This window comes from Osmia lignaria, chromosome 13 (genome assembly GCF_051020975.1).
Source record: "Osmia lignaria lignaria isolate PbOS001 chromosome 13, iyOsmLign1, whole genome shotgun sequence".
In the NCBI taxonomy this organism is placed as follows: Eukaryota; Metazoa; Arthropoda; class Insecta; order Hymenoptera; family Megachilidae; genus Osmia; species Osmia lignaria.
In genome coordinates, this window is record NC_135044.1 from 1,630,089 (window position 1) to 1,643,274 (window position 13,186).

The 13,186-nt window shown below is 32.8% G+C and overlaps 3 protein-coding genes across 6 annotated transcripts; 2 read left to right on the forward strand and 1 right to left on the reverse strand.

Annotated features, from left to right (window-relative positions):
• Positions 1-500: 500 nt before the first annotated feature.
• Positions 501-3,609, reverse strand: Usp1 (ubiquitin specific protease 1). Its single transcript, XM_034320757.2, has 7 exons — positions 3,085-3,609; positions 2,705-2,881; positions 2,360-2,598; positions 2,053-2,282; positions 1,433-1,986; positions 1,170-1,362; positions 501-1,086 (listed from the first exon to the last, which is right to left on the reverse strand). The coding sequence occupies exons 2-7, from the start codon at positions 2,868-2,870 to the stop codon at positions 531-533; spliced, it is 1,938 nt and encodes a 645-aa protein (XP_034176648.2). The 5' UTR covers positions 2,871-2,881; positions 3,085-3,609; the 3' UTR covers positions 501-530.
• Positions 3,610-4,099: 490 nt separating this feature from the next.
• Positions 4,100-6,158, forward strand: LOC143305991 (serine/threonine-protein phosphatase 2A regulatory subunit B'' subunit gamma-like). Its single transcript, XM_076691524.1, has 7 exons — positions 4,100-4,288; positions 4,382-4,512; positions 4,575-4,961; positions 5,050-5,375; positions 5,447-5,660; positions 5,736-5,863; positions 5,938-6,158. The coding sequence occupies exons 1-7, from the start codon at positions 4,243-4,245 to the stop codon at positions 6,047-6,049; spliced, it is 1,344 nt and encodes a 447-aa protein (XP_076547639.1). The 5' UTR covers positions 4,100-4,242; the 3' UTR covers positions 6,050-6,158.
• A 529-nt stretch (positions 6,159-6,687) lies between these two features.
• LOC117602559 (anillin-like) lies at positions 6,688-12,610 on the forward strand. Of its 4 annotated transcripts, none has more exons than XM_034320751.2 (19): positions 6,688-7,149; positions 7,310-7,436; positions 7,531-7,725; positions 7,907-8,079; positions 8,146-8,340; positions 8,491-9,016; positions 9,109-9,404; positions 9,481-9,583; positions 9,654-9,880; positions 9,959-10,066; positions 10,126-10,328; positions 10,401-10,533; positions 10,607-10,856; positions 10,929-11,093; positions 11,166-11,422; positions 11,493-11,663; positions 11,733-11,955; positions 12,018-12,162; positions 12,226-12,610. In XM_034320751.2, the coding sequence occupies exons 1-19, from the start codon at positions 7,132-7,134 to the stop codon at positions 12,332-12,334; spliced, it is 3,624 nt and encodes a 1,207-aa protein (XP_034176642.2). In that variant the 5' UTR covers positions 6,688-7,131; the 3' UTR covers positions 12,335-12,610. The 4 variants fall into 4 exon arrangements, with proteins under 4 accessions (XP_034176642.2, XP_034176641.2, XP_034176643.2 ...); XM_034320750.2 differs by having other exon boundaries at positions 6,689-7,149; positions 9,648-9,880; positions 12,226-12,607; XM_034320752.2 differs by having other exon boundaries at positions 6,689-7,149; positions 9,121-9,404; positions 9,648-9,880; positions 12,226-12,604.
• Positions 12,611-13,186: the final 576 nt, after the last annotated feature.

Below are 13,186 nucleotides of genomic sequence, written 5' to 3' on the forward strand. Positions count from 1 at the left end.
GTTGATTTCATCGGGTCTTATAAATTAAAAATAAAATGCGTAATTAGTACAAGTAATAAAAAATGTATAACAATGTCTACGATATAAGATTTTAATCGTTAGAAATTTTGTTAATGTCGGTTCGCTTGAATGAAAAAATATCTTAAACCTAAAAAGAACAGGGAAAATTAAATCAAGAATACATACTTTTATTTTTACAGTGATAACTTAAAAATATAACACTTCGCGTTTCAACTAACGTTAGTCGTCTAGATACAAATTGACACTGTAGCATTAACAACAAGACTTGAGAGTAACAGTATCGTTTAGATTGGAAAACTTATTGCGTAATTATTCAACTTCTAAATTCTAATATTTAAGATGATTTTAATAGTACGATTTACATTCTAGAAAATTATACACGTTCATCTAAATTCGATATAGCACATTCAGAGTAAACAGAGATTTGGAATGTGTAGTTTCTCACAAAAGGATGTAAGCTCAGTTCTTTAGTTTTGCCGTTTTGAAAGAAAAAAAAAAAAAACTAATTTTTACGTCATGGATCTCACATAGAACAAAAGATACGGGGTGGCGGAATTTCGCGGATTTGGTGCTAATTTATCTTCTAACTCTCGCAATGGAATTGCATGTACTGCTTCGTCATCACATTCCAACCAAGTACTAGGATGTTTGTGACGTCGAATACCGCAACAATCGATACTTCGACAGCCGACCCTAATTAATTGTTCCTTAGTTTCACTAACACTTGGTTTACTCCTGAAATATTTTAGTATACCGGACGTTTTGTCCGATGAAGATGAATTCGTATTTGTGCTGCCACTATTACCCTGACCAGAAGTTTGTCGCTTGCAATCGCGATCACACTGAAAATATTCTGTAAACGCAGATTCATCAGGTAAACGGGTGTAAGCAACATAATGACCAGCTGTCATTGTTGCCCCCTGGTGCATGATTACAGAATACAATTTGTACACGTGTCGTGATTCCGATCTGCTGCCTGTAGTTCCACGCTCATTGATACATTCTTCGCAGAAGCATTGTAAAGTTAATGGTGTTGGCATATGATTATTAATTTTTTCCATTGACCTAATACAATAATATATTTTGATAAGTGAAAATTGTACATCTTCAATAACATTGAACGAAGATCAAGAAACATGAAATTTTACCCCGCTGCGGTAGAAAATCTTTTCAGCTGCAATATGAGTAACCGGGGTAAAGATGGGAAACATACTGCTCTTCGAGCTTCGTTATACCGAAGGCAACGAGCACACCAATATTTATCTCTACCCCATAGAAGTTCACTAGTAACTACTGCTCGCCTGTATACTTCACTACTATCCATTGATCTTACTTCTTCGTCTATAAATAAATGAATTTTCAGTCAAATTATTACAATTTATTTAATGTAGTGATCATTGAAAATATCTACCTTCTTCGCTGGACCTGTCAATATCAATAGGCACACATATATCGCAAAATGTTTCTTTTCGTTCGGTAACATGTTCACATTCAAGGCATGTGGTTTGTAAAAGGCTAACTCCTTCGAAATCTTCAGAAATGAAACACGTTTTACTCTCAGGTCTATGACTGCCAACATCTCCATTACTTTCCGTAAACTCGGCATGACCGTTTTCGTATTTCATACAATATTTCATATAATATTTCATATTTTCGTATGGTCTAGAAGATACTGATACACCATTCAAATTTGGCTGTACAAGACAAGAAGAACTTCCTCTTGTTGTTATTTTTTTCTTTTTTCTAAACTTTCGAATACTTCTTTTATTCGAATTACTATCCTCTGATTGTATATCTACTGAATGGTCTGTAGACAAATTTGATAATCCGTCACTATTTTGTCCAAATTGACTTTCTCTATGTCTGACTAACAAGTGAAAAGTTTCTCTGATATTATCAAGTAAACACACTAAAAGTTCGTGAGCATCCTGTTGCTGATTTCCTTCAAAGATAGGATTCACTTCTCTGGAACGAGAGGAAGGATAATAAATATAAATGTGAAATAACATTTTCATGATAGCATGTATATACCTAAGAGCTTGTAAAAATGCATCTGGTTGATACGGTTCACTGTTCTCTTTCACTTCGGCCGCGTGTAACGCCATAAATAATTCGTGTAATTTTTCAGTTGCTATTTGTATTCTGTGTTTATTGTTATCTCCGGCAGATCCAGCTAGAGCTAACAAATCTTTACTACTCCAACTACGACTGCTGCTTGAAGTAAGTGATGCACCAGTTCCACCCAAAGATGATGATTTTATCTAATATAAAAAATATATCATCTTGATATATAAAATTATGGAAGAATATTCTTTTTAATATATACATTGAAACTTACTTTAACTTGAAGTTGCTTATCATTTAAATTAGACAAGTCGGTGGCTAAGTGATGTAAATTATGTAAAAAAGATGGTGCAAATCGTAAAGTATATATCACACTGTTTAAGAAACATGTATTTCCTAAATTACACAATGTAGCTATTCTTAATCCTTCTGTACCACTACTTGACACATCGTAACTTCCATCTTGGTGATTACTCAGTTGATTACGGTAGCCATTCAACATTTTGCTTGTACCTTTATAATTAACATACATTCAATTATATATAATTATCAACTAATTTAGTAATTTTTATTTTGATGACACAATATGGAAAGATTTTAAATAATAAAATTTACATACTATATGTAAAAGTATCTTTATTCACAAGGCTCTCTCTGTTCAAAGCCTTAGGAACCTGAGAAATGTTGCTAAGTATACGTTCACGACCTGAAAGGGATAAACAAATTTTCTTCCTAGGAGGAACTGAACGTTTATCTGTGTCTTCTTCTATTTCTAATACTGTCATTTTCTGTTAACCTAAAATAAGAACAAATTTGAAAGTTTGATCATTAACCAAAATGTCTAAATAGTAAATATACATATTTCCTCATATCAGTTTTATAGCAGCACTTCATACACAATAAATCTCATTCATACTGCTCACATTAATTTTAAATTATATTAATTATTTTAACATATTACATAAACATAGAGATTAAGTTTAAAATCTATTTACTTACGTATTCTTCAGTAGGGAAATCATGGAACAAATGAGTTTATTATTAACCTTAGTTAATTAAAATGAATCTGTTGGTTTAATTAAATCACAAAACGTTTCTTGAATAATGCGAACTACATGTCTACTAATATTAAATGAAACACTGTTTCTAATTTTTCTAACGTTATTACAGTAGTCGTTACCCGTTGCATATAATACCATGTGTTCATGAATCGTATTCACGTGCATGTGCAGTTCACAATTTCACATTTATGTAATTTTTCTTAACAATTCATACTCTCGTCATTAACGGTTTTATAGAACCAATATGTTGGTGCCTGAATATAATCTTTATAAGCACATTCCTGAAGTATAATAGTTAGAGCTAGAGGTTCCTCTTTAGTATAGTATTGTTACGCTGTGCTGTGAGCTTAACTTTTAATAGTGTTGTACTATCGCGTGAACTTGACTTTAGCGATATTTAGCTATTAAAAGTAAAAATTATATCCTCTCAGTTGTATAAGTAAAGTAATAAAGGTGGTTAATTTAATTTAATTTAATTTTTCCCTCTTTTTATCAAATCAATTGACGTGAGGGTGGCGTGCTTTAGGGACTTCGCTGTCCCTTTCTGCCCAATGAACGCTGCATTCCTGCCAGTCCTTTTCCCGCGCAATTTTAATATTTTTTATTTTTATTTTTGTCTGCTACATTTTCTTTCTTACATTTTTGCATTACTTTTAGTTCTTACTGTCTAACTCGCTCCTTTACATCCCCCTTTTAGTCGCCTCTTACGACAGGCAGGGGTTACCGTGGCCGTATTCTGATCCCCCCGAGCCACAGGGGGTTAATCTTAATTCCTACCATCAAAAGAGCTGTGATAGAATACAAGCATGTCCAGTCTTGTTGGATCTGTAGTCGATGTTTATATAATGACTATATCTATACCGCAGTTCACCAGAGTCCATAACTGTGAAAAGACCAGTTTTCGTTCTTTGCGCTTCTCCAGTACGCATCTTCGCCCTGATTGGCGATACTCCCAAACGAAGTGGAAAGCGATTAGCAGAGAGCTCGCTGCGTTCCCCCACCCTCTTCCAACCTGCGCGTCGCAGTTATAGACTCTGGTGAACTGCGGTATATCTAATCTTAATTATTAGAGATTCAAAACTCAAACCAAAAACAAATGGAACTGGAAACGATACTTCGAAAATGCATTGTATCGGGTAAATGTAAGTATATATCCACTTGTTAATTACAGTTACCGATTAATAAATGTATGTTTTGTTATTATTTAATAAAAATGTATATCATGTATTTTATAGCAGAAGGACAATTAGAAGAAAAAGAAAAAAAAGAAGACGAATACTTTCAAAAAATATATGAACAATGGAAAGGCACCAAAGCTAAAGACAAAGACTTAACTTATAAAGTCATTCCTAAATTTTATTTCAAGGTAGGTTAAATTTACCAAAAACTATTTGGAAACATGATTTAATGTATTTGTACGTATTTTAGTTACCTAAAGAAGATGAGATTCTGCCGCAAAAGTTACGAGAAGAAACACGAGCTTTATTTTTGCAAAGACGTTCGCGACAGTTACTTGATAATAACGAACTTAAAGCATTATGGGTATTATTAGATAAACATCATAGTCCACCTTTATCAGGGGAAGAACAGTTAATAAATTATGAAGATTTCAAGAAAGTGGGTAAATTAGCTGGTGCAAAATGCAATCCATATTTCACTGCTGTTGTATTTGCTAAGTTACAGCAGGGTGATCCTCATGGCAGGATTAGCATTATGGCATTATTTAATTATGTTATGAGAAAAGTTTGGTTGCATCAAACAAGAATTGGTCTTTCTTTATACGATGTTACTGGTCAAGGATATCTCAGAGAATCAGTAAGTTTCATTATTATATATTAATTTAATTGCTACAATATATTGTAACTGATAAAAGAATTCAATGGTTTATTTTTATTTCTTACAGGATTTAGAAAACTATATCCTAGAATTAATACCAACTTTGCCCCAGCTTGAAGGACTTGAGAAATCTTTCCATTCATTTTATGTTTGTACAGCAGTCAGAAAATTCTTATTTTTTCTTGATCCTCTTAGAACTGGCAGAGTTAGAATTCAAGATATTTTAGCATGTAGCTTTCTAGATGATCTATTAGAACTGAGAGATGAAGATTTACCAAAAGATTTGCAAGAAGCAAATTGGTTTTCAGCTCCATCTGCTCTTAAAGTTTATGGGCAATATCTTAATCTTGATAGAGATCATAATGGAATGCTCAACAAAGAAGAACTTGCAGGGTGATTTGCATATATTAATAAAATTTAAGGTTTTTATACAATTAAATCAATGTTATAAAATCTTTTAACAGATATGGCACAGGAACATTAACTGGAGTATTTTTGGAAAGAGTGTTTCAAGAATGTTTAACTTATGAGGGAGAAATGGATTACAAAACATATTTGGACTTTGTTTTAGCATTAGAAAATCGACACGAACCACAAAGTTTACATTATTTATTTAGAATTCTTGATATTAATAATCGTGGTTATCTTGATACCTTCTGCCTTAATTACTTTTTCCGTGTATGTTGAAACGTAATATTTATGCAGCTTCTTTGTAATCTTAAGTATATAGTATTAATTTTTTTGTATGCACAGGCTATACAAGAACAAATGACAATGCATGGTCAAGAACCAGTAAGGTTTGAAGACGTAAAAGATGAGATCTTTGATATGGTAAAACCAGCAGATCCATGTAAAATTACATTGCAAGATTTATTGTCATGGTAAATTAATTATTCAACTTCTTATAAATCGGAAAAAGATAATCTTTTAATTATATTTTAATTATATTTTTCAGTGGTCAAGGCGATACAATGGTTAGTATTTTAATAGAATTCCATGGTTTTTGGGCATACGAAAATCGTGAAGCTATGGCAGCTGATACTGGTGATGAATCATCTCATGTTTAAAAGAGAAACGTTCACAAAATATGTGATACATTCCAGCAAATGGCTAAACACACTTCAATTTTGTTAATATGTATGTTTTAACAATATTTACAGCAGAATTTGTATTTGTATTAAGTGATATTAATACTGTTTGTAATAAAAATATTTTTCTAAAAAACCAGTTTACCATTAATGTACTTTTACCTTTAATATACAGTAATAGAAAATTTTATAATAATAGATTGCTGATCATTTTTAAATATATAATCATGTTACAGAGGTTCCTGACACCCCAAAATGATATTTTGTCGGTGCACAGAGAGAGTCACCGGGGTTCCTGACACCCCAAGATGATATCCGGTCGTATCTATCGTTATCCTGAACAAATATTTTACGATTTAAATAAATAAATACGACCGGATATCATCTTGAACTGTCAGGGACCCCACTGCATACCGACATTATGGCATCGGGGTGTCAGGGACCCCGCAGCTAAAATGTACGACCCATAGACTTTATACAGAAAAATTGAAACCTCTGTAGCTTTTGACTATATATAAGATTTCTTGTTTCATTGACCAATCAGAAGACTTTATTTGAAATGGCCCTGTACAAACGTACGCTGCCCCTCTTCGCAGGCAGATTTAATGATGTTTAGGGCACAGCAGTTGCTCCAAGTTGCTCCAATCCTACGAAGAGCTTCGGTTGGTTTTATGCGACACTTTCTATCATGTTTGAATCGCATATAAGTTTTTTCATAAACTGTATTACTTTTAACGCGTGAAAGTGTTATTATTTGGTCGAAAAGTATTCAGTGTGAATTTGTCGCACTTATCGTGCAATTAATATCCACACAAAATACTGGGAAATACGAACTGTCACTTTAGTTTCGTACGCGTTTACTACTTATGGCGGTTGCGTTTAAATTCAACGGTCGAAAATAACTTCCACCTTTGGAATAGGAGCATTATCATTTTTCAATAATATATCAGTACCGATATTTATTGATACAGTGTATTGAATTCACTCGACGTGCTTGTCGAAATTAGAAAAAATTTCTTGAAGCGTCGGTTGGGATTAGGATAATACCGTTTACCAATACAATGGACCCTTTCACTCAGGTAAGGCTATTACATTTAATTGCAGTATGCTCCTATAACAGTACTTTTACCTGTTTACAAACTGTTTCCACTAGTTTGCATGAATAATGTTACCTTTAACAATTAAATATTGTATTATTAATATTTTTTCTAATCATAATAAATTAATTTGAATAAACAGAGAATGTTGGAGCGTGCTAGGGCAAGGAGAGAGAAATTAGATACTCAGTTGTCAAATGCTGGCCATGATGTTAAAAAAAGACGCAGTCCTTTAAAGGATGCAAATGCACTTTTGGCTCAGGCTTCAGGTACTAGTAGTTTATTGTTTACTAAATGTTGAGGAATAATATTTTTTAATGTACTGTGAAATGCTAATAAAAATTTCATCTTATAATTTTAAAGTTACTAAATCTAAAAGTCCAACGAAATCTCCTGGTAAAATATCAATAGAAAGCGTGTCTCCAATAAAATCACCTAGAAAATCTGTGATTAAGAACAATATTAATGAAAGAAATGAAGATAAAAATAAAGAGAATGGAAAGATTGGAGTCCACAGTGTAAGATCAAAGTTACAAAGGCTTGGCAAACTGTATTCTGGTAAGCTATGTTTGCATGATACACCCACACAGATTGGTTAAAACTGGTTTCTTACACTACTGCACCATGTTACATATATGTATCTTACTCCTTATAGTTCATGTGTGAAAGATGAACACAATTGTTTTATAAGAGTTACTTCAGTTTCATGCTATTTTATTAGAAAGAATTTTTTTTATAGATGACAGTAGTAGAGAACTCAGTTCACCTATTCATAGAACAGAGGAAAAGTTCACTGCGGAAGAAGAAGTTATTGAACAGAAACCAGTAAAAAGAGGAGCTAGGCTTGATAGATTAGCAGCTCTTGCTTCAACTATTAATAATTGGGAAGATGATCTTTCGCATCCGACTTTGGTACATTGATTATTAGTAAACATTATTACATTTTTAAGAATTATGTAATAGTAGATATTTTTCCAGACCAAACCGATGGAAACTAAAGCAGATAAGATACAAGCTAAATTAAATGAACAGGTGAAGAGTGCATCAGAACCCCAGCCAAGTACAAGTGGTTACAGTCAAGGAAATAGGAACAGCAGGGGAGTTGATTCTAAAAAAGAAGAAGTAAGTTGTACGAAACAACTTAAATGGGATAAGTCTACATTGAAATCATTAGTAAGTAATTCTACCATGTTTTTAATATCGTTTGTTCATTGTATATGACTAAAGCTTTTAACTGTACTTATAAATCGATAGTAATGAGTATGAAAAGAGATACATATATTACAAAAAATTAAAGCTGTTAGACAAAAATGATATTTACAGGAGTCTCAAGGCTTTAATCGTACAAAAAGCAATAGTCGCCTTGTATATGACTATAAGGCTTGTTCTCAGGAAAAAAATCCGGATTTGTCGAGTTCATCCCCGCAGCGTTATCAGCGTAATCAGGAATCTCCGCGTCGCGAAGAAAGATACGATAAAAGGGCAGAGGATTCTCCAAAGAATAACAGCAAAAATTGTAACACCCCAGAGAAAACGCGAAATGGAATGCCTAGCACAAGCGGCTCCAGACTGGCGCCTAGATTTGGATGTAATGGCTCTCCTAAGAGTCCAGGCCAGTCTAGCCCAGGTTCAGTGTTAAGCAAAGCTTCGTTGTTTGAATCTAAAAATACTGAAACAAAAGCGAAAGATCCGACGCAAATGACGCTTTCCGAGAGGATGGCACTTTTTGAGAGAAATAAAGGAGAACCACCGTTACTACCGAAAGCACCACTTACTATGTCTATACCTCCAAAAAAGTTACAAGAAAAAGACAAGAATAGTTCATCACCAGGAGTTGGAAACAATGGAGGTACTTCTCATTTCTTTTTTTCTATAAATATAAGTATAATTTAATTGAGTTTCATCGATAGATGAAGGGTAAATATTTGTTTGTATTTAAAGATTCTTTTGTAGGAAAGGGGCAATCTAAAGCTGATATTCCTAGCAGTGCTGTGTATGCTCGTCGAGAAAAGTTTGAACAAGGTTTAAACACCCAAGAACTGGAGAATAATATTTTACGCAACACTTATTTGGAAAGGCAACGAGAATTGGATATGTTGCGTTCACGTTTCAATAGAAATAAGGAGATGGCAAAAGCAGCCGCCGGTTCCTGTATTAGGACAAGTGAAAGTAGCGAAGGAAAATCAAATTCGCCTAAAAATTCTCCAGTTTGTCCAGTAAAGCCAACACCAGCGCCTGTAAATAAAGCTTCATTTATTATTTGATTGATAAATAATAGAAATAAAAGGTAATAAATTACCTTTATTTCCATAGGATCATGGTGCCCCACCTCCACCACCACCGCTTCCACAGACGCGTGAATCTGAAGCAATACAAACTCCAAATCAGAACAAAAATTCACCGATGAAAAGACAAGGTATACATTATAAACGTTATATCTTTTTTTGTACATACATTTGTTACCTTTTTATCTTTCAAAGTTGTAGGCAGCCCTCCAAAAACACAGCAAGTGAAAGTAATCTCTGACATTAAACGTATCCGCGTTGCTCCGCCTAAACCTGGACATCTCTATCCTAATCTTTCTGAAATTGATAATACAACGGAAACGGAAACTGATACTGAATATACCGTCAATAGTACAGAAGCAGAAACTGCTACTTTAGATGAGAAAACTGACACTGAAACAGGGACAGAAGCCGAATACTATATACCAGTAAAATAATGTTATAAAACAATAGAATCGTTATACAGTAAAAGATTATATTAATTACGTACATTTACCTTAATATAGGACAATGGAACTGAAGTTGATAGCGACGAAGAGAGCGGGGACTTGAATACCAGCCTTGGTAGAAGTATTTTACGAGTAGTAAATGAACATTCCTTTCTAAATAAGAAGGTATTTTATAAATAACAGTAGAGTAATTGAGTAGAAATATATTAATGATACAATTTTAGAGATCAATTGAACCAGATCCGGACAGTACCACATCCGATATTTCAGTACTGGATGAAATGGATGAATATTTAGACGAATGTCTTGCACTTCAAGAAGCAAATAACATGAATATGCATACAGAAGAGGGACCGACGCCACCGAAGTTAAACAAAGGTGGTAAAAGTCCGTCCACTGCATCGACAAGCTTTAAATATAACGAAGGGTAAGACTTCAAAATCATAGCAACAGTGATCTGAATACAATGTATAAATTAAACTATATGTTATATTTTAAGAGCATCGTATCGTTCACCTATAAAGAAAGTTTCTCCAGGAACTCCGAAAAATGGTGAACCTTATATCGTAGATGGCGATAATTGTGTACCATTATTGCACACCGTCAGTTTTTACAGACGACAACAGTCTCAAGTATGTTTACTGAATATTGTAATTATACAATACTAAAATTATGAAGTTAATTGATTTCGAAAATTCATTTTAGACGCCTAAAACACCAGTACGTATAATATCGAGAACGCAAGAGGTTGATACCCCTCCTAATGTAACACAGCTTGACGTTAAAAACGAAGCTGTTTTGGTACAAGAAAAAGTAAAAAGATTACTAGATGAAGTATGCAAGCAGCAAACAATTATCGGCCAAGCTAGCCAAGCATTAAACTTGTGCACTTCTACTGTCGAGTTCAATGATTCAAGGGAGCAAGTTGAAGGGGAAAGACTGTTACTCGTTGCTAGTAATTATCAAACATTTTTTTAAATTATGTGTCATTTAAATAACGTGATAAATATAAATACATTCGTTATAGCTCATAGACGGCAAGCTGCATTAAACGAAGTACAGCGATTGAAAGTAGAAGGTACATTGAGACCTGTTACACCTGGCTCACCGGAAGTACAAGAAAGTGGTTCTTTGACAGTTTCTGCTATCACTTTACCTCTTAAGCGAGATCATTACCGTAACATGGGCAGAGGTAAGTAACGATTTAATTTTGTAAATAATACAAAATTTAAGAGAATACATCTTAATTTTAATCGTGTTGCAGATACATGCCTTCATTTTGTTTGTTTAATGAGACATTTGGAAAACGTGGTTGCCACTCCTGTAGTTGTAGCAGAACCAGGCGATTCGTGTCTTCGATTTCCATCAACATTAAAACTGAATGATTTGTATAATGATTTTAAAATTACCATTGAAGTATACTCGCTTCAAACACAAGCGGAAATTTTGCCACACGAAATTAAATATCATATTAACAATGGCAGTGGATGCAGTAGTAATAACAATCATTGCAATAAAAAGGTAAGCAATCCTACGTTTATATCTCTATGTAGAAATATTCAATTTAAATGACTATTTCAATATTTTGTAGCTAGTGAATAAAACTCCAAAGAAATTCTTAAAACAAGATAGCCGTTTAGTGATGCCAACTGTTCAAAGTCCAGCAGGACCATCTGCTGTCAGATCTCCCGCTTTTCAATTATCTGGTTACGTTATTTTTAGCCTGAGAGAAATACATCGTCAGCAATTTACATTAAACAAGGTAAACATGATAGTTTTTAGTAAAAATCATTCAATTTGAAATAATTAAATCTCTTACAATAATTTGCAGGTACCATCGCAATCTCCTTTAGAAGGACGATTACAAATGCATGTTTCCTGTGAACTTTCAGTAACAGTTGAGCATAGAGGATTTCTTACAATGTTCGAGGATGTCTCTGGTTTTGGTGCTTGGCACCGTAGATGGTGTTTATTGAAAGGTTCCACGTTATCATATTGGAAGTATCCTGATGATGAACAAAAGAAGACTCCTATTGGAAGCTTAGATTTACAGAGTATGTAACTTTATAATATTTTATTATCTTTAATGTATATTCGCTAATTTTTATGATTACAGGTGTTTCCACAACTAATGTAGGATTAGTTTCTCGAGATATTTGCGCTCGTCCTCATACCTTTTTATTGGAAGCAACAAGAGCCGCGGAACCTGAGGACACTGATAGTCTAATCATGATTAGGAATGGGCCTACAACAACAATTAGGTAAATATTTTATAAATATAAAAATTACAGAATTAAATTTTCCTAATTACATATCATTCACAGGCATCTTTTATCAGCCGATACAAAGGAAGATAGATTAGAATGGTGTTCAAAACTTAATAAAACGTTAAATTTAATACATGCCTGGGGTGGAACTACGGTATTGTCGTAACTTAGTTTTTATTAAAAATTAATGACAAAGTATAGCGTATAAAAAGTACGCTTATATATTAATTTTATACACAATACGTACTTGTGTATACTGAATAATGCAATTCAAATTTTTATCGAATATTGTATATCCAATATGAATAATGTATATTCAAAACAACACAAGGAATATAAAGTAACAAATTATTTTATATTTTAGATATACTATATTAATCGTATCAAGATTAACTGAATAATGAAAATTCTTTAATAGTAGTCATTATACTATATTTTTTATAAGATTGCCTTCTTTTGCCTTAAATCGAATGAAAATTGTTTATTTTTTATAATAGATTTACAGAAAATTGGATTTATACTATAGCAAAATTATTTTAATGAAATTGATTGAATTGTTTCTAATATTTAGATACAAAGTAACTTTATAATGAATTTGATGACATTCTTTAAATATGAAATATTAATCGCAAATCATATTATTTAATATAAATTGAATATTCAATGCATTAGAGCTATGTATAATTTTAATTATGCGTCCTTTAATTAGTATTATTAGAATACATAATACAACATATTGTAAATAGTAAAATAATTATAATTTAATGAAGTAGGATTACTGTAAGGAAAACGACGATGCTAACACGTATACACGATGTCAGTGAGATACACAAGAACGACGTCCTAACATATGTGTCGTATGGTATTTATACATGTAATACTTCAAAATTTATTTGAATAATAAAGATACTTAAGAGAAACAAATAATGACTTGTTATTTAAATTGAAAACAACTGTAATATAAGAAAATTATGCAAACGTCGAAGAGGTAAAAGCGCGAATTTTTTAAATTTACAAT